At 39.7% G+C, this 21,283-nt stretch overlaps 1 protein-coding gene across 1 annotated transcript; it reads left to right on the top strand.

The window, feature by feature from the left end:
• Nucleotides 1-4,716: 4,716 nt before the first annotated feature.
• On the top strand, nucleotides 4,717-17,053 carry wipi2 (WD repeat domain, phosphoinositide interacting 2). The gene is made up of 12 exons (XM_023957736.2): nucleotides 4,717-4,986; nucleotides 5,654-5,736; nucleotides 6,483-6,652; nucleotides 6,740-6,836; nucleotides 7,936-8,033; nucleotides 8,182-8,274; nucleotides 9,460-9,530; nucleotides 9,625-9,738; nucleotides 9,814-9,978; nucleotides 13,373-13,480; nucleotides 14,879-14,976; nucleotides 15,787-17,053. Exons 1-12 carry the CDS (start codon nucleotides 4,913-4,915, stop codon nucleotides 15,897-15,899), a joined length of 1,284 nt encoding a protein of 427 aa, XP_023813504.1. The 5' UTR covers nucleotides 4,717-4,912; the 3' UTR covers nucleotides 15,900-17,053.
• The last annotated feature ends 4,230 nt before the right edge of the window (nucleotides 17,054-21,283 follow it).

Below are 21,283 nucleotides of genomic sequence, written 5' to 3'. Positions count from 1 at the left end.
TCTACGAACACACAATGCAGCTCCTTCTGACCTTCTCTGTACTTTTCCATCAACATTCTCAAAGCAAAAATGGCATCAGTGGTGCTCTTACGGGGCATGAAACCATACTGCTGCTCACAAATCTCCACCTCTTTCCTAAGCCTGGCTTCCACTACTCTTTCCCACAGCTTCATTGTGTGGCTCATCAACTTTATTCCTCTATAGTTGCTGCAGTTCTGCGTGTCACCCTTGTTCTTAAAGATCGGAACCAGAACGCTTCTCCTCCATTCCTCAGGCATCTTCTCACTCTCTAGAATCCTATTGAAAAAACTCGTTAGAAATTCCACTGCTGTCTCTCCTAAGCACTTCCATACCTCCACAGGTACGTCATCAGGACCAACGGCCTTTCCGCTCTTCATCCTTTTCAGAGCCTTCCTAACCTCATCCTTTCCAATCTCTGCTACTTCCTGCTCCACAACAACCACATCTTCCTCCCTTCTTTCCCTGTCATTTTCCTCGTTCATCAGCTCCTCAAAATACTCCTTCCATCTTTTCTGTACACTCTCCTGGGTTGTTAGCACCTTTCCGTCTCTGTCCTTAATCACCCTTATCTGTTGCACGTCCTTCCCATCTCTGTCTCTCTGTCTGGCTAGCCTGTACAAGTCCTTCTCTCCTTCCTTTGTGTCTAACCTGTCATATAGCTCATCGTAAGCTTTCTGTTGCTTTCTTTGACCCGAACACAATATAAGGCTTAATTTGTGAAACAACACCAATATGGACTTGATGAAAAAACACAAACTAACAAAAATTCAGAATCTAAATTTAAATGTCAAAAATTGGTTATATACATTTTTAAAGACCTTGTGCAACAAAAATGAAGTGTTTCACAAACATCTAGGCATCAAAACCAAGATTGCCTTCAGAGAAAATGCCATATTGCCTCAATAAGCAACAGCATACTGAAGAAACAACTCTCTGCTAACTCATTTCTTCTATACAAAATGTGGCCGTCCTTTGTGTTACCCTGACGTTTTTCTGTGCAACAGTGCAATGGTTGTGGTCACACAGACAGAGAAGATGTGAAATATTGATGTCAATAAAGTCAGAGTAAACAATGGTAGCACTATTCCACAAACACATTTATCAACACAATGCAAACATATTATGGTATCTATGGTCTACTACCTGTACAAAGGTGTTCACTTTGACTCAAATGGTCTACATTTCCCCTCTTTTGACGTAACTTCAATCTAACGTCTTTGAGGTGTTGTGGTACCATGGGATTGAGAGACGTGCTTTGGGTTAACGTGGCAACACTGCTGTTAAAATGGTACTAAAACGATGGGAAATTCAACACTACCCACAGTCTTAGTCAGTTCTGCATTAATTAACGTATATAAAATCAGATATCAGTCAATAAGAGGTTTGGTTTCCCTGATGGCCCTACACAGAAGTTTCATCTTGTTGGCTTCAGCTTGTGGTCAACAGCTTTGGAGCCCAGACAGGGAGCTGTGGGATCCATTTGAGGTCTAAACTACAACAATTGTCATGAAAAATGCTAACTGAGATTTATGCATCGCTCATTTTGCTGAAACATACTTGATAGCATCATTTACTATTTTCACAGACAGAAATATCATCTTCAATGGACCATTCAATGACAATTGGGTAAAGATTGGACAGTTTAAGGCAGTCAGAATGAGGTGTGTTCTGTCCAAAATCAGGTTTTGCAATGACAAAAAAATAAATGCAACGTTTTGGAAAAGGAAAATAACTCAGCAGCTGTCAGTCATGGTGATGTGAGTGTCATCATTTGAGCTTAGACACCAAAATAAAACAAAAACAAAAAAGATCAAAATTCATTGTGGATGTGAGTCCTGATAAGAATACATGAAGGATTTGGTAAATAAAGGTTACAGGAGACGAAGTTGGCGCAACAACAGTTAACCACGGAAGATTTGAGCTTGATTTGTGTTTAAACAAATGAGAACAGGAGGTCATTTCAAGTTGATGATCAGGTTAGTTGTCTTCACCTCTGAGTTTGAGCACCAACAAGATTTTGACCCAATATAGTGGATTTTTCACATTATCATTCCCAGTTTCTACTTTTATAACACAAGATTTTTTTGCAAATTCAGTCAACTTTGTGATTTTCTTTTTTTTAAACAAGGAGCATGTAATTATGATAATACGAAAAAATGGAGGGCAAAAAATCTCTACAGTGTTTTTTTCTTCCTTGTACAGTCACTGATACCTAATGTGGAGTTTTCCATGAATTGGGGTGTTAAACTTTGTTTTACAGAGCTCCTCAGGCGTCTCTTTGAAGGCTCTGGGGTGAATGGAAAATTAAACATTATCCAACAATAACAGTGGGCAGCCAGCAGAAGCCGGCTGGGACGCCATGCCACAAGCGTGAGACCCAACGGATATGCAAACACACACCAAAAAAAAAAAAAAAAACCCAGATAAACACGAGTGGGCTGAACATGTGACACATCCTGCTTTGCTTACAGATGAAATGTCCGTTTCTATGACTGCGGTCAAATAAACACGTCCATGTACACAGAAGGTCTACTGGATTACGTTTGCTGCCAAAATTCAAAAGCATGTATTGGTATAAAGGATATTGCAGTGTAGGGCTGCAAAAGATAAGAATATAAACAAGCGTTTTTGTTTAACATGTGAGAAAGAAAGCAGCTTTGCTCCTGTAATCCTGTTTAAAAAGTCTGGTATGGACAGACGCCTGCAGGAGCCGGGGCCACAGAGTCCACAGTTCTAACAAAGCCATCAAAATCCTCTGATTCATTTTTAAGTATAGACAAGCAAAACATCTCTCTTGGATGTCCACTGGTGACAAAACTGAGCAATCAAGGAGTCAGAGACCATAACGTTGATCAACCAACTACAGAAAACACTTGCTATCACTTCCAAAGGCAGATTTGTGTAGATTCCTTTAGTCTCTTCATCTTTCCTGCTTGCTAATGTCAACAAGCTGAGGTGTTCCTGCTCCTCCATGGATGAACTGGATTCTGCAGAATCTGTGTCGGTTTGTCACCTCAGATTTCAGGCTCCAAAGGATAACTCATGCACAATCACCCCTGATGTGCGACCGAGAACACATGAGAGCACCATCCCCACATTCAGAGCAACACCTGAAACTCCAGAGAAACCTTGCACAAATAAAACACTGTTTGCACTTTGAGTTCATTCACCATCACAGCTGTCTAAGTGTGACAGATCCATGACAACTGCATGTCATTCATTCCAGCTTCAGCCAAATATTCTCTGTATGGTAAGCAAAAACAGTTTTGTTGAGCTAAAATCACAACTTTTTTAAAATTAAAATAGAAAAATATTGAATGGCAAATTAGTACATATTTTCAAAGATTTTTAAGAGTTGACTTTTTCCTGAATTTCACAGATCACTGACCTTTACTTGTCTGAGGGGATTCAGAGGTTTTCTTTTCAATATGCTGCCCTCTGCTGGAAGCACAGACAATAAAACTCAAATATTTTTCTACAGGAGGAAAAAATTATAAAGAAGTATCTGAAGCTTTTTTCCTAATATTGGCTACAAATATTACATCTAAAGATGTTTAACACCTCTGTCTTCTCCTCCAAAACTTTTCAGTTTTTTCACTCAAGCTTATTGCATAGCTGACACCAAGTTAAAAGATTTTTTATGCTTGTTTTATGCATTTTGATCTGTAATTGATATCTGTTATTTTCCTTTTTTGCTGTTTTGCAATATTTCTGAAGGTTAGAAATGTTATGGTTACTAATATTATGTTATATGTCTAAAATATGCATTGATTTAGTTTGAGGAACATTCCATGAATTTGATCTCTTTAACAACCCAACCAGTTATAAAATCAAGTAAAAAAGACTTTTTGTTTTTTTTAGTGTCTAATTACTTCGGGTGAAAGTCAATCACATTAATATTTTAAAACACGTTTACAAATGTATTTATTTAATTACTGTTTGGTAGAGAAGTAGTTTAAGAATTAAATTAAATTATTACCTCAATAAGATTTTTAAGTTGTGTGTGTGGGGGGGCAGTTTTCAATAGGGATTGGTGTAATTTCTAAAATTATAAATTCAATCTGAAGTTTAAACTTTAACAATTTAATCCCATTTACTAATCAAATCGACTCAGGTTTTTAATTTAAACTTTGAAAATGTTTTGGCTTAAAGAAAAAGTTTTCACATGAGGTGAATAAGAGCGGAAATTGTTTAAATTGTTACATTAAAAACCAACAGAAACATTTATTATTTTTATTATTATTATTATTAGTAGTATTAGTATTATTATTGGTATTATTATTGGTCTGAAAGGAATAAGCAAAAAATGAATTTACTGGACTTTGTCTTGCATAAGTTTCTATGTGAAAAAAACTCAATTTATAGTTTTTAAACCTGTCCGGTTTTCTAGTAGCTTATCACTGACAGATGAACCAAACAAGAACCATTTAGTATTACATAAATAGTGTGTTATAGTTTAGATAAGTCAATTGAACGGTTAAGATGACCTTCAACATGGTAAATATGACTGCTTCATTGGTGTTAAATATCGGGGGCGCTGGTATTGTAAAAACTATTGTTTATAATGTAGATACTGAACAGCCTTTTGTTCACTAATAGCCGCAGAAGCGAGAATTAAATCAGATAAAATGTTTGCAAGTATTTTTTGTTTTTGTCTGACAGCTCTTATGAATGCTGGCCCTTTAAGGACGATGCACGCCGTGTCCACTGAGCATGCGCAGAAAAAGTGAGCAACATCCCTCACGAGTAACAACAACAAGCGGAACACCAGAGCTGTAAAAAGATATGGCCCCTTGAGGTCCATCACCTTTATCTTTCTGTGATCTCAAAGAGGGTCCGGTCCTGTCGCTGGCTTTTCAACCCAAGCTTTATATGTCGATGGTTGCGAGCCATGAACTTGGCTAGTCAGAGCGGGGATGCTGGCGGGAGCCAGCTCCTCTTCGCCAACTTCAACCAGGACAACACGTAAGGCAGGGCCGGGGAGAGTCTGGGGATCCGCTGGCCTGTGTCGCCTCCAGCCAGGCTAGCCAGTGTTGCCTACAGCTGTGTGTGGTAAACGGGGTTGCGCGACTTTCTGTTAAGAATCCAGAAGGACGTTCCTGTTGAAAAAAGAGCGCAAACAGCTGCTGGTTCCACTGCGTTCGTGTCACTGGAAACAGTTAATTTCCAGAACGACACTAGTAGCATAGCTTGTTTTAGCTAACATGATGCTGTGTGGTCGGGGGGCTAACTTTGGACAAAATACGAACGTTTGATTCCCTGACGGTCATGTAGGGGTTTATTTTTGCATTAATGAACTTAACCTCTTGTTAAAGTCAACGTGCTTGTTGTTGCTGTGGTTCTAAATTGACATTTAGTTGATCACGCATATAGGAAACGGTGATCGGTAGCTGCTATTATTTTGAAACAGTCTATTTGGAAATTTTATTTTTGGGAATATTTCAACAACGTGGCTCGGTTCGAACTGGCCTACTGGTGTTGCGTAACCCCCTCCAGCGTGCTTTAGCAATTTTGAACGTGACCACAAGCCGGTGCCTCTGCAGGAAACATCCTCCGGCCGTGGGTTCAAATCCCTGACGGTGACTCCTGAACGCATCATTTTTGAGTTCCTGTCTTTATTTTCTTCCTCCAGATCTTTAGCTGTTGGCAGCAAATCAGGATACAAGTTTTTCTCTTTGTCCTCTGTGGACAAACTGGAGCAGATTTATGAATGTAGTAAGTATGCGCGCTCTGCTGCTCTAACTAATGAAATCTGTGTCACGTACCTCAAACTCCTGTTTTTGTTGTCATTATATAGTACATGATGGGTGCAGGTACTTCTCCATTAAATTATTAACTGCCCTGTTGATTGGAGTGAGGAGGGGGGAGTCCTCTAATGTGACTTTGTAGGGGTATGACGATCAATCGACTTAATTGATTGATCTTGATCCAACCAGATCGATTTGTCTGATGCATGTTGTTAATTGAATCGAACTATACTATTATAACATTGTTTCAAGACTAACTAAATAAACTGATCGATATTGTAAAATCCCGTTTGGATTGAGACACAGTAGGTTTATTTTGCCATAGCGTAAGGGTAACCATGTGCATCACAGCGGACAACGCACATGTGATGTCAGCAGAAAATGGTCAAGACATCATTTAATTTACGCTTGATTATTTTGCAAGAAATACAGGGAATCTGGAAAATTTCACCTGCAGTTTTCAGTACCCATGTATTTATCTCTGAGTCACACTGGTTAAATATTTGGCTAAAGATGTCCTGGATCAATTTTAGGTCAGTGAATCAGATCGAATCATTTAAAATGAACCAGTGTTGACTATGAATCGTAAAGTCAACCACAAGTTAAGATAGGAATTGAATCGTTAACATGAATTGTTACACCCCTAGTGACTTAGCATCATATTGTTGGGAAAAAAGACGCACCAGAGCCATGACCTGACGTGTTTTTGTGTAGATGACACAGAGGATGTGTGTATAGTGGAGCGTCTGTTCTCCAGCAGCCTTGTGGCCATTGTGAGTCTGAAGGCCCCCAGGAAACTGAAAGTGTGTCACTTCAAGAAGGGAACTGAGATCTGCAACTACTCCTATTCTAACACCATACTGGCTGTCAAGCTCAACAGACAGGTAAGAAGGAGGAGGAGGGCCGTCGTGTCTGCCGAAGGTTTTGTGAAGCTGTCGGGCTGGCTTTGACATTGTGTTGTTTCACTGCAGAGGCTGATTGTGTGTCTGGAGGAGTCTCTTTACATCCACAACATCAGAGACATGAAAGTGCTGCACACCATTAGAGAAACTCCTCCCAACCCTTCAGGTGCGTCTCAGAGGACCGCCTCTTCTGACTTCCTTTTGTAAAGTCGTTGGGTGGAAACGCTTTCTCTGAAGAAATGCCCAACTTTTGATTGGAAAGGGGAGTTGTTATGGTTTACGGCACGTGTCAAACTCAAGGCCCGCGGGCCAAATGGTGGCCCGCCATGTCATTTTATGTGGCCCACAAGAGCATAAAAGTTTTAATTTCTTAAAATAAAAATTGGTGTGTATTTGTTCATATCTAGGGGGAATTGGACTTGAAATATAGGATTTTATTTTTATTTTACAGCTCATTTCCTGTTATCTGTAAAAGTAAAGGTGGACCAATCGACTGTATATGAGAATTGGACTGAGTGAGTGACATCCCTCCTAGATTTCGGCTTACTTCTAGCTCCAACCAAAATAAGTCAGTTCAGTCACCAATTTTTTTGTGATAATAACGCCGCCATGTTGGAGCTAGAAATCGCCAGTAAGCAGTGATAATTTATTTATTTATATATATATATATATATATATATATATATATATATATATATATATATATATATATATATATATATATATATATATATATATATATATATATATATATATAAAAAAGATCAGCAAGAACTTGTTGAAAAAGGTATCTGGTTGTTCTGACAAAGAGAATGACTGTGTAAGGAGGGGTCACTCAATACTGTTCTTATATACAGTCAATGAGGTGCACACAGGTGTTTTACTTTTACACATTTTGGAAATGTTATTGTCTACTTGAAGAAAATACATCCATCTCCACAACCCCACTGTATCCCTTCCAGGATCATGTGGTTGCTGGAGCCTATCTCGGGTTACCTTTGGGTGAAGGCAGAGTACGCCCTGAACAGGTTGTCAGTCAGTAGCAGGGCCATACAATCACACACACACACACACCTAGAGGCAATTTAGAGATGCCAACCCATGAAATATGTTTTTTGGATCATGGGTGAAGCAGGAGAAAACACACGTGCAGGAGGAGAACATTCAAACGCCACACAAAAAGGAACCAGTCAGGAGTTGAACCAGAGACCGTCTTGCTCTGAGGCAACAGCACTAACCAATGATCTATGGTTGTGTGTCTTCAGGATTGTGTGCCCTCTCTATCAGCAATGACAACTGCTATCTGGCCTACCCGGGCAGCGCCACGATAGGAGAAGTTCAGGTGTTTGACACGGTCAACCTGGTGAGTGAGAACAAAGAGCGAAGACTTCCGAATGGTTTCTCCTGCTGTGGAATTTCCTCAGATGTTGGGAACCTGTCACTCCATTTCCTGTTGGTGTAGCAGAAGAGCATTACAATCCTTTCTGCCGTTCCATGTCTCTTTTTTTTAGCGTGCAGCAAACATGATTCCAGCTCATGACAGCCCGTTAGCAGCTCTGGCTTTCGACGCCAGCGGAACCAAACTGGCCACAGCCTCGGAGAAGGTACTGTCCAACACCTGCAACATTTCAAAAACGCTGAGATCCTAATGCACCACAGAGGGAAATGTGACAAAAACAATTAGTGGTCTGTGCAGAGGATTTTTTTTTTTGAACCACAGTTGAAGACCTTTGATTGGATTTCAAAAATATTCTACTCAATAAAATAACACAGTACTTTCAAAATAAGACAATTCTTCAGGTCATTTATATCTGGCTTTTATTTATCATATACTGTCAAGAAAATATAATTTTTATGTAAAAAAACATTTTAGAATCAAACTTGGCCTTTTAACAAATTAAAAGCTTTATTGTCATACACAAAATGCAGTAATTGAATTCATTTACTTTTTTCACTTTAGTGAATAATTAGCCAGTTTTTAATTCCAATCGTTGCATAATTTTTGTTTTGTGCTAAAATACCAATCACAGCTGTTGAGTAAAGTTTTTGGTTTACTTCTAAACGCGTAAACAGAGAATAAGACGTCAGCTCTGAGCCTTTGTCACACTGTTCATGGTTTTTGATTTTTAAATATTGGATTATCCCTGATCGTCACATTTGGTGACAAAACTAAACTTTAAAAGGTTTTTTTTTCATCTCTACCTTTTACTTCAGGCATTTTCTTTAAAGGACAAGTTAAATAAAAACAAGAATAATAAAGTGGCACAAAAATGTTCAATGTTGGGGCGGAAATAACACAAAAATGTTGATATAATGTACAAAAGTGGTCTGTAACATGGCTTTAAGCATCCTACATTTTCTCTCCTATAACCAGTTGGAAATGAAATTCTGCTTCAATTTTGGTGCCTTATTCGAATCAACCTCAACATTGATTGATTGATTGATTGATTGAAAGCATTGTACTCAAAGATATAAAAAAGTCATCCAGATTTATCAAACTCATTACAGAAATTATGAAATGCATAGATAAAAAGAAACAGGGAAAAAATAATAGAGACACGCTTAAGTTACCGTACATTTGCTTAATTACATATAGTGATCATTAATTAAAGAAAGAAAGAAATTAAAAGACATGCAGAGCTTGATTTATTCTTTAAAAAGCAGTGGGATGAAGCGATCTTATATAATCCCACCCCTACATGAGTGGCATTGAAATTCAGGTGTCTTCCTCGGTTGCGCTCAGTTCCGCTCAGGCCTGCTTTGAGTTTGTGTTCGCCTCTTTCTCTCAGGGCACAGTCATCCGTGTCTTCTCCATCCCAGAGGGACAGAAGCTCTTTGAGTTTCGGCGAGGAGTCAAGAGGTAAAAAAAAAAAAAAAAAAAGAAAACCTCTGCAGCTGATGAACAAAAGTCTGTTTTTCAGAGACAAAAGAGCTGAGTGTTCTTGTTCTCTTAGGTGCGTGAGCATCTGTTCGTTAGCCTTCAGTATGGAGGGCCTGTACCTTTCTGCCTCCAGCAACACAGAGACGGTCCACATTTTCAAGTTGGAGACTCAAAAGGAGAAGTATGTGTAAGTGTCGCTCGCCAGTTGCTTTGATTTTGCCGTCCCCCTGTGGTCCACGCCTCTCACTTTGTGTGCTCACAGGCCTGCAGAGGAGCCCACCACATGGGGGGGCTACTTAGGGAAGGTCCTGATGGCGTCCACCACCTACCTGCCGGCTCAAGTGACCGAAATGTTCACCCAGGGGCGAGCGTTCGCCACGGTGCGCCTGCCCTTCTGCGGCCACAAGAACATCTGCGCCTTAGCTGTGTGAGCAGACACACACAAATGCACAACACACAATTGATTGTTTAATTGATGGGTTCGTGTAAGCAACAAACACAAGGAAACCAGTCTTTAAAAGTAAAAAATTTACAAATAAAATATTTTTAGACATTTTAAGGAAGCCTACTTTTTAGCCTTTAAATTTAAGGTTTCACAGTGAAAATATTTTAGATTTTCTGTCATCCTCATCTGAAGCAAAAAATTGTTTTCAAATTAACTTTCTAAAAATCAAAAATTAAATTTAACTCCAAAAGACAAAAAAAATCCACATGTGCACAAATAAGAAAGTATTTTTTAAAGTCCCACTCGTGATAATCTTTTGATCTTTTTTCAAAGTGTTCCCAGTGATCCTTTAATTATCATTTTGCTGTATTTAACCAAAATCGAAACACCTGTGTCGTTTTCTAGGACATAGTTTCTGCAGAGCGGCAGGAATTCATTAGAAATTTCCCTCTTAATTGTAGGCGGGACCCTTGGTGCAGAGTAACCCCACCCCTTCCCCTTCTGTCACCTATAACTGAGAGCTCTCTGTTTTCATGCTCTACCGCTAGCTTACAGCCCCACGCAGCCTCAACCTAACATTACCAATGCAACAAAATGGCGAGCGATATTGGAGCTATCCAGCTGTACAGCTTTAAGGCAGATGTCAGCTCGGATGAGAAAAACAAAGACGTACGTGGATCTATTTGTCTACAAGTGGATGCATCAGAATGGAGCGGAGCAGGGAGCTTGTGGCTCACCCAGCATACTTTTTCACAGCAAAAACACGCTCTTTTTCATCTGCTCCTGATTCACAACGATTTGAACAAACAAATACTCAGACATGCAATTTTAGGCTTAGTTGTCTTCACCATAAAAAGGCCACAAGAACAAGTTAAAAACAACAAAAACCAAATATTCATCAGAGTGGGTGCTTAAAATGAGGCCATTAACAAATAATTCACAAAGGTAAAGTACTGTGAAGTAAAGAAAAAAACTCCTAATACTCCGAAAAGAGAATATACAGCAGTTTTTCATCTGCAAAAGCTAAAAGTCAAAGAGATGTTTAGGGTTTTTATCAAAAACATACAGAAACGGTGAGTATTTTCCCCCCTCATCTTTTACAAAGTGTGATGTAAAGTGATTTCCAAAGCTGGATTTGTGGTATTTGCTGACATATTAAAAAAGCAATGAATCACTTCCTCTTGCCTCACACTAAATCTGTGGAAATGCAGCAAAAATCTTGATGGCTGCTGTGCTTTACTACAACTGCTGCATCAGTTTTCACACAAAAGTCTCATTTAACCTCACGACACCTGAATTTATTTCCGTTTATGAAAAAAATGTGTTTTTGCTCTCAAGATGGTCCCCCGTCATGGCGATAGTCTGCAGCGCCACCAGGAGATTGAAGAGAGTCGATCTCTTAGACTTTTATTTTTAAATCTTAATTACCTGTTTTAAGGGCGTCAAAAATTCTCACGTTTTCCCAGATTATATTCCCAATCAAAGTTCAATGTGCCTGATAATAAATGGCGTATACTTGTATAGCGCTGTACTAGTCAGTCACCCAGTCACACACACATTCACACGCTGGTGGCGGCTCCGCTAGCCGAACACTAGCGCCAGCCTCCCACCAGAGGCAAGGTGGGGTTCAGTCCTACCACCAGAGCAATCTTACGATTATGGGTCGACCACCCTACCGCTGCACCACGGCTGTCCAAGAAAACTGTGATGACCCAGCATTCTAGCAACATTTAAACACATCATCTATCAAATCTGGAGGCGTGTAAGGAGTCCCCCCTCATTCAGCTGTAACTCTGATCGGTTCATACATGTGGTTTTGTCTGTGTGTACTTTTTAAACATTTATCTACAGAGGAGCCGTTTTGGGGAGCCGGTTTAGCTCGTGCTGGTTTGCGGCGCCTTCCGTCTGTAAAACCAGGGTTAAGGCCTGTTCACACCGGGACGAATTTCGCCGGCGATTTTCGCCGACGTTTAACGCCTCGTGACTAAACAAAGGGCCCCAATGAGAGTGTGCACACCGACGCGAAAAAACGCCAGGCGTTAAAGCGTCAAAAAAAACAAAAACGCCTCGGGTTCGTTTTTTTTTTTCGACGCGTCGCGTCGAAATCTACTCGACCAATGAGAACGGCGCTTTTGCTCACGTGTCTGGAGCTTCTGAAGTTACAGTAAAACACAACTTGGGGGCGCTCAAACAAAACTGCCTTGCTGAGCACACATACCAGCGAAGAAGATAGACGCCAAGTAGCGTCTACACAGCCGCGAAGCAATAATGACGGACATTCTAAAACATCCCCGAACCAAGCACCAGTTGGAGCTACTGGTGCTTGAAATATTCATGTTTTCTTTGTTTGATTCTGACAAGCGTGTAAATACTTGCTCTCTTCTTCTGAGTGAAAAGCGACTTTAAGAAGCGTAAAGTTGCGCAGCGCCACCTTGTGTACAGGAGTATTTCGGTTTTACATTAAGCGCCATCTAATGTCAGGGAATGAAATTGCATGTTCGCTCGGCTCATCGTCAGCGAAAATCGCCTGGGTGTGAACACAAAAAACGTGGCGAAAAACGCTGGCGAATAACGCCTGGCAAATATTCGTCCCGGTGTGTACGGGCCTTTAGACTCCGGGCTGCTCCCTGTTCCCTTCTCTACTTCTGTGCCGGTACCAAGCCCGGTTGCTTTGAGAGGGTTGCGTCAGGAAGGGCATCCGGCGTAAAACATTGCCAAGTTTACCATGCGACTCGTTCCCTGTGGCGACCCCTGATGGGAAAAGCCGAAAGAGAAACAATCTACAGAGGAGCCGTTTTGAATTCGTAGTTAGTTTCAAGCTGCTGTCATTTGAAGTTGTGCGTGCGAAAACTGTATTTTGTGTTTCTATGTTTTTGATATTCAAGTGTACTTGTGAATGCACCATTGCAAGTACACACAGATTCACACAACAAATCAAGAATTATACACACGCACATCCAGTGGGTCTATTTTCTCTCTATAGACAACCAGCTGTTTGAACTGCTGGACATTTCCAGCCTGAATGTAAAAACAAATTCAACCAAAGCAAGGTTTGAAATCTGAGGCTTTCGTCCTCTTTTCAAACCAAGTCTGTGAGACTGTGCTTGTGTGGAAGATCCAGGATGATCGACCCCCCCCCCCCCCCCCCCCCCCATGCCGACCAGCTTACAGGCTTCTTTCCCATTAGAGTAAAAGATCTTTCAGCTTCACAATAGCTCGTAGGTTTTCTTGTTCTGTACTTTGTTTGTATAGTTCTTTGGAGATTTTGTTCTATACAGCACTGTCTGAGAGGATAATTGTTTTACATGCTTATCAATAAAGTTTGATTTGAATCAATATAACACAGTTACTAAAAACCTTTTTTGTTTTTAATCAGGATCCAGAAGATTCCCAGGTTGTTGGTCGCAGCGGCTGATGGTTACCTTTATCTGTACAACCTGGATCCACAAGAGGGGGGAGAGTGCACACTGATGAAGCAGCACAGGTAACACACACACACTAAGAGTTTAATTTAATTTAGTTCAATTTTATTCATATAGCCCAATATAACAACACAGTTGTCTCAATGGGCTTTATACCTGTTAGGGGTGTAACGATACACGTAGTTGAACCGAACCGTTTTGGTACGGCAGTTTCGTTTCGGTTCACTTCGGTACCGTTTCTGTATTTTTTTTCATATCTTTTTTCCCGCATATGCATTGTAACGACCCAGCTGCTTTATCACTCGTAGCAGGGAAACGAGAGCCGAACTGACAATAAACTAGCTGCGTTGACTGTCCTTGCCCTATACTCCACTCTCCCTCTAAGAGTCTCAGAGGTAGAGTAGACAGAGATATCGATTGCTCCATCTCCTTTCCGACATTAACACCCACTTATTATGAACACACACGAACAGCATAACAACATGAACCTCACTTCTCTTCATAGCTCTCTCAGTGATGGTGAAGGATTCAACACACAAGATTTCACACTTCCCATGAGTCTCAGTGGCTATAGCCGGGGCTAATTAATGTTAGCCGTGAGTTACTATTAGGTGACGGACAGTAAGCATGTCAACATATGGCTAATGCAGACGCGAGGCCAGAGATGAGGACCCCCCCTCCTGTGTGGGGGGAACACTTCGGCTTTGGAGTCAGCATCCATGAAGGGAAAAGGCAATTGGATAAGTCGAATGCTGTGTGTATTCATTGTTACACAAAGAGAGCGTATGCCACAGTAACACATCTAATATGTTACCAAACTTAAAACGGCATCACAGACTGTGTAACAATCGGGTCGACAAGAAAAAAATGTGCAAGTTCAAATGTATTTTTTTTCAGGCCAAAGTTTTTGTTCCTGGCAGCTAATAGTTTTTCTTATTTTATTAAGCTGATCAGCTACATAGGTTGATTTCATTATTGTTATGTAAAACCAATAAATGCATTTTGTAAGTAATTTTGTTCTGCCTTAGTTTTTTCTACCGAAAAAATACAGAAAATTGATAGAAAGAGAAAAACTTTATTATTCTCCCAGGGGAGAAATTCAGGTGTCCGGCAGCAAAATACACACAATAAATGACACTAAAATAATAGTTCATAAAATAGCCGTTCATATCAGGCAGATTTGTTAAACAGCAGTACCAAACCAAAATGTACCGAACCGAGCCCTATGAAATTCTGAACCTAACCCAATGAAGATTTTAGCGTATCGTTACACCCCTAATACCTGTATTTGAACAATCAGTTATAAAATACAATGACTGATTGCTAAACTAAACTAAACAGACTAGGCTAAACTGGGCATCCTTGACCTTAGACCCTCCTTTTCGGCGAGGAGAGTCATCTGAGGCTTCATGACATGAAAAATCAAAGTGTGAAGTCATTTGTTTTTTCTGTGATCTCAGGTTAGACAGCAGTGCTGAACCTCCCAATGAAATCCTTGAGCAGGGGCCTCATGATCGTCCCCTCACAACTCAGACCTACAGTGCTGCTGTCACTAAAGGTAAAGTTCACATTTGACCTCCAAACCCGTCAGCATTTTGTTCTGTTGCATACCTGGAGAGATGATGCTGGATCCTAGTTCCTTATTTTTATTTTTCATATTACTTTAGGTGCCTTAAATGTTACTTTTTTCTGTTTACTTTAGTCTTTAATTAAAAACAAATAAAATGTGCATCAGGGGTTCATAAAAGTGCTCAAACACAAAAAGAATACTAACATTTCTGTGCTGAAGACTCAAAAAAGTTAGAATATTTTGTATTTCTTATTTAACTTCATTTTAGTACATAATCTGCTTTATTGGGAAAACTGTCGATATTTTCATTTTGAGTCTGTAACATCTGTGATTGATCACAGCTGAAGGAATGTAATTGATGGGCTCAAAATTTAGTCTCAAACGTTTTTAAAAAGTGCTTAAAGTTGACTTGGAAAAATATATGACTCTTGTTTTAATGTTAAGCTAATGAGACTTCAATTAAACTATTGTGTCATATAATTATGTCATAGTAATCTATAAAAAGCTGCAGACTTTAAGCAGTTTTTTTGAAGCGTGTGACGAGTTTAGTTGTCTTTTTTTTAAGGACTTGAAAGCTTCCTGTGCACTCCTAAAACAGGTATTGTTTATTTTCAGTGGACTGGAAACTGGTTTGTTGATATATTTACCCTCCTTTGCATTGTGGAAAAACCCCGACTCGTGAATTGGACTCTGTGTCATGTTTGGGTGATGTCACGCTGCTTACAATGTTGCTGTCGGTGTCTGGAAGTGTAAGCCACCAACTGAGCTGAATTTAAAGCTGCTGAACATGTCTCCTAGGTTACTGCGAAGAGCAGGGCGCCATGGGAGGGGCGGGGCTAGAAGACGATCTCAGCGACCTGCGCCTGGAAGAGGAGAACGAACAGCCGCCGCTCATCCTGGAAACTGACTGACTCGCTCATCAATTGGAGGGTTCCTCTGCTGCTAAAACCACGTGACACTAGAGGGGGCGGTATCAAAGACGGGAGGTGTGTGGGGGGGGTAGTTGTTCAGGAACCTGTCCGTCAGTCAATCTGCTTTTTAAAAAAAATAATTTTCCCTCCCCTCGCCGCTCCGTCATCCCTCAGTTTAGCCTGTTCGGGCCAAAGTCAAGCTTTGCATGTACATGTGCCAACTCCTACAGACAAACCCAAGTCCAATGAGAGCAGGTGTGTGTGTGTGTGTGTGTGTGGGGCTATAAATGTAGCTGTGTTTCCTTAATGGACACACATCAACACTGTGTAAACTGCAGCTGGTTGTGGAAGTGCCTCTCTGCTTCGCTGTTGCGGTCTCTCCTCTTCAGGGAGATCGGCGTCTGTCAGCACGGATGTTCAAACGTTTTTGCGCCTCCCCCCTGCTGTCTCTGGGACACCGTCTCACTGTCTTGTGTGACAACAATCAAGTTTACCCCTGAAACAATGCTCAGAGAACCGCACAGGAGAGCAGCGTTTGCCAGTTTGTCGAGCTGAATCCTGGGTTTGTGTGTGCGCGCGTGATGAACATCTACATTTTACAGAATATTTACAATTTCGCCTCCACTTGTCTTTTGATCATTTTTACCTCATTTAGGCTCAGTGGACCCCCCCCTCCTGCAGGCCTGCACTCATTGGTTGATTTTTAACCTAAAACATAATTATTTTTGATTTAAAGGACTCAATATAACCAATGATGTGTCATGCATGGTGTTGTTGATGTGGTACTGTGCCCATACATCTGAAGACATGGCTGAGGATGCGACCACCTCCTCATCCTCCCTCTATATAATGTACAGTAGTGGGCTTACCTATGTTAGTGCATCAGTTTAAGTCACCGCTCTGGAAATGTTTGACCATGTGACCACAGGGTGGACTTTGGAGGGTAATTTGATTGATCTGGAGGTCAAGCTGAGCCTCATCAAACTGGTCCAGGATGCTGCATGATTCCCTGTTAATCCTTTAGTTTCTGAGGCCGCTAAACAAAACAAAAAGAGGATTAGCTCTGGGATTTTGGAGCATAAGGCATTTTCTAATGATTTTGTATAAAATGTGAAGCATTCATCTGAAATTAAAATAAATTCTGTATTACTGAACGAGATGTTTTATTTTTGAAATCGTGTTTTCATGGAGCAGATCGTAGGTGAGATTTTGGGACGCCGTATTCAAACAGTCTGGCAGACTGTTGATGGGGGGGGGGGGTGGGGGGGCATTCATTGATTATTATCTGGTTTCACACTGTGCTCCTAGGAATGGACCAAATGTCCTCAAAGCTCATGCAGTGAAAACAGCTGCTCATTAGAGGGAGCTGTTGGTCAAAAGGAACTTTGACTTGCAAGGAAAAAAAGCAAGAAAGAAACTCACTAGTGTTTATATTTTTAGTACAGGAAGTTTACTGGTGACACATTTTTCAAAATTTTTGTTTTTCACTTCTTTATGCTATTCTTAAACCTTTAGACTAAACAATATCCATGTTTATAATAAAATTTTACCTTTGGCACACAAAAGAATAACACCGCAGTGAGTCAGTCTAAGTGAAAAAACAAAATTTGTGGTAGAATTGAACATGACAGGTTTGAATAGTTTTTGCAAAATCTGATGTTTTCACATTTATGACATCTGCAGGCATATGCTACACACCAGGCATGTGCTACGCACCGTGCATTCACATTGGCCTTGGCAATGCACGTTCAAGCCAAAATATCCAATGAAAAGTGTGTACATTTGTGTGTTTTGGGCTTCTGTGTTCAACCCTCACATTCACAAACGTTTCTACAACCTTTTTCGGGCTCTACGTCCTAAACGCACAGCCATTGAACGGACTTTGAAAGGTAAATCAGGTTGAACTTTTACCAATCAGCAACTTGGAATTGGTAGTGATGAATGATAAATGGATGGACAATTCACAAAAGTGCCAACTGTCTGAAAACTGGTCATGGAGGATAAATTAATATTTGCGATTTATACTCGACCGAACATATAGGACACCAAATCCTTCATATATCGAAATAGAGCTGTGACACCAAGCCTCTTCCAGCTGTAGGCGGTGGTGTTGAGTAGCAACAGTCCTGTGTGAACATCATATGCTAAAAGTGAGTTTAAAAGCTCGCGATCAGCATGTTTTTGAACGTGTGACACATGCCTGGTGTGTGTAGCATCAGAGTTAAGTTTTACTGATAACTTCATTGCGTGTTTAAAGTCAGGTTCAAGCATCGGAAGAGGATGTTTTGTTTGGTTTTGGTTTTGGTTCGCTGCAAAGATAGGCAGCTTTTACGCCCAAACACCTCTGTGTTTCTTCTAAAACTGCTTGGGGAGGTTGGCTTCCCTGTTTCTTTGGTACAATCCTCTTTTTGTCTTTTCTTCCCTGAAACTCCAGTTGTTCACTGAGGAAGTCTCCTCACAGTCACCGATCACTGCATTCATTTTAAGGACATTACAACAAGTTACATTTCTGCAGATTTTAGACTATAGCTTAAAAAGATGATGATACATTTAAAAATATTTATTCATTTTAAATATTTTTTTCTCAATAAAAATGTCAACCATGTTGTTATGGAAAGGTTCATTAGTTAAAACATGATGTGAAGGATTTTATTTCTGTGAAAACGTTTGTCTAATAAAGAGTGTTCTCATGAAATATAGTAAGTTAATGTTTCTCTATAATAATTTTTTTTAAATTAACTTTTATCTTGATGTGACAATTTATTAATAGGTGAGTTTTTATTTTTACTAAACTGATTTTGAATTTTTAACAATTTTGGCAAATAAATTGCATCTTAGTTTTATTTCAGATGTTGTGGTATTTTTTATGATTGTTGGGATGTAAGTGAATCTTAAAAGTTCCAATATTTTCCTGTATGATTAACTATGTACGATTAATTTAAACCTGTGCAATAGTTTTTTATTTTTATTACATATAATCTGTAGGTTGTTTTGTAGAAAAAAAAAATTTCATTCTAGGGAGTTTTCCAAATATAAACTTTTTGTAAAAAAAAAGATTGGTGACGTTGAACACACATGCCAAAGGTTCTAAAATAACTTACAACAGTTGACATATTTTATGATTAACCTTTATCTCTGGATAAATATTTAAACAGAACAAACTGAAGTCCAGAATAAGCAAGAAATGAAGACAACTCTGAGGTTGTTGTTGGCAGGTAAGCTCCTTTTCCAGTTTTTTGTTGAGGGAACTTCCGCCAACAGTTGCTCCCCTAACCAGGTTAGTTAAATGCATGTGAACGGAGTTACAAACCCATGGAGGCCAATGGAAATGCTCCTGAGGTTGCACACGGATTGAACTGGACAGTTGCATAGTTTTGTTTTCTCAAACTTCCAGTTCCTTTTGCTCGCCAAAAATGTTGACAATGCGACTCAACTCTTTGGTGCTCCTCTCTAAAACGGATGACTAAGTCATTACAAATGTTGATTCAGATTTCCGCTGACGTTTGTCCTCACTCATCAACTCACTATTCTTTTTACTCTAATGATCTGATGCAACAGCAATCACATTTACCACATCCAAACAAAAATAAATAAATGATCTAATCCCATCAGCGGTCGGCAGATTAACAAATGGTTTATCCTCCGACTTTGGTTTGAAAGGCGACGTCAGTTTGATGTGAGCCATCAGGTATCTGACAGAGATGCTCAGCCTTTCATGTAAGGCTGTTGCCATGGAGTGAAAGATTTCTAAAATATTCCCAACTACCCACATGCCTCTACAGTAAAATACATTCAGACAGCGAGGTGGTTTTTTCGGTCTCACATAATCAGCCCACAAAATTTCCTGAAAAATGATTTATTTCTATGCTGGTAGAGATGTTTAGTAGTAGGAAACGTTACATGAGTGTGGTTTGGAAAAGAAAACTGGAGACAGCTCAGCAAAAGACAAAGAAAGAAATAGTTTTCAATATGTGACAGAACCAAAGACGTGTGGAAGACTGCTGCAAACTCCACTGATGAAGATTTAGACCATGAGGCTTTGAGACAGGAGTGATGTGATGAGCGTTTCCGGGTAAGGACATGAGAAACTAAACATGCAGATCTGAGGCAGAAAGTATTATGCAATGTGATAGATTGTTAAATCTTGCCTGGGGGAACCAAACCTAAACTCTTATGACATAATCCAGACACTCTCTGAGACTAGTATCTTTATCCAACAGGAAGACCATACCTCAGGTCATGTTTAAGGGGGTTTGCATTTGGATACAATTGCCATTCAACATTAAAATGTAACCCCATGCGTGACCTTTTATTTGAAAAAAACAATGATCTGATGGTATTTTCCTCCCTTCTCTACAAGTCACTCAAGAAGGAAAGTATTCTCTCATAACTTTTGATAAAACACTTTATAGAGACGGGGAACTTATAAAATCTGCATTATCCTCTCTGTGTTTGTGTTTAATGTTGTGTTTCCAACGTGTACATATGTTTCCATAGGCTCCATTAAGCTTCAATATGCTTCACCTCAGAACTGAAGCCCAACACTTCAATGGGTTCCTGTGGACACAGACGAAGAGGAGGGAGGACTGATGGAAAGCCCTGCTCTGTATCAACATTGTAGAAAGGCTGTGTAGATTCTCATTTATCTAGGTTGATCCCATCAAAGTAGAAAGTTAAAAGCAGTCAACTACTGTACTTGGTGTATCCTTTATTATTCAGACATTTCACTTCTTCTTCAACAGCTTTCTTATACCTAAAACATGACTTGGTCAATTAGAAGTGAGTGAATCTTTGCTATGTGGCTGTTTTTCTGATCATTTGTCTTAACCTGCTGCAAGATTTATAATTTTTTCTTAATAATAATCAGAAACTGGCTAATTTTCTGACTCTAGACATGTTAATGTCTACCATGGTTTCTTTAGGAATCTATTTGTTTCGTAAACTCTGACTTCCTCTTGCAGAGGAAAGAGAAACACAGAGTTTTTATTTTAAGGATTTTATGATGTGATTAATTCAGTTCCACCATCTCATTAGTCTCTTGCTCAGAGAAATTGAATGAGTAACATGTATATAACATACAATATAAGATGTATCTAATATACATATATTTTTGTTTGTTTGTTTTTTACCATCAATACCATTGACAGTAAATACGCACTGGATTCCTCTGTTGCCTTCCAAATAGGAAGTACCCGCTGGCACCAAGAAGCCAAAATCCCATCGACTTCTTCAGAGAAATATTACTCAGTCATTCTATTTGTCAGAATAAACATTCTTACTCTGATACATTTTTATTAAAATCTTCTGGCTAATCTTATTTTTATTTTTTATTTTTCTTTATCGCAAGTTTTTTTAAGTTGTTAACTGACCAATCAGATGCCTCA

Source organism: Oryzias latipes, chromosome 8, assembly GCF_053564925.1.
Source record: "Oryzias latipes strain Hd-rR chromosome 8, Olatipes_Hd-rR_3.1".
Classification (NCBI taxonomy): Eukaryota; Metazoa; Chordata; class Actinopteri; order Beloniformes; family Adrianichthyidae; genus Oryzias; species Oryzias latipes.
Note: the sequence above shows the minus strand (reverse complement) of the source record. Positions and strands in the feature narration are given on the sequence as shown.

What these genes read in the sequence shown, in the direction of transcription:
- wipi2 (XM_023957736.2), top strand. Translation starts at nt 4,913, where the DNA reads ATGAACTTGGCTAGTCAGAGCGGGGATGCTGGCGGGAGCCAGCTCCTC. An exon ending in AACTCCTCCCAACCCTTCAG is followed by an intron (nt 6,837 to 7,935) that starts GTGCGTCTCAGA and finishes GTGTGTCTTCAG; the next exon opens with GATTGTGTGCCCTCTCTATC. An exon ending in CAGTGCTGCTGTCACTAAAG is followed by an intron (nt 14,977 to 15,786) that starts GTAAAGTTCACA and finishes CATGTCTCCTAG; the next exon opens with GTTACTGCGAAGAGCAGGGC.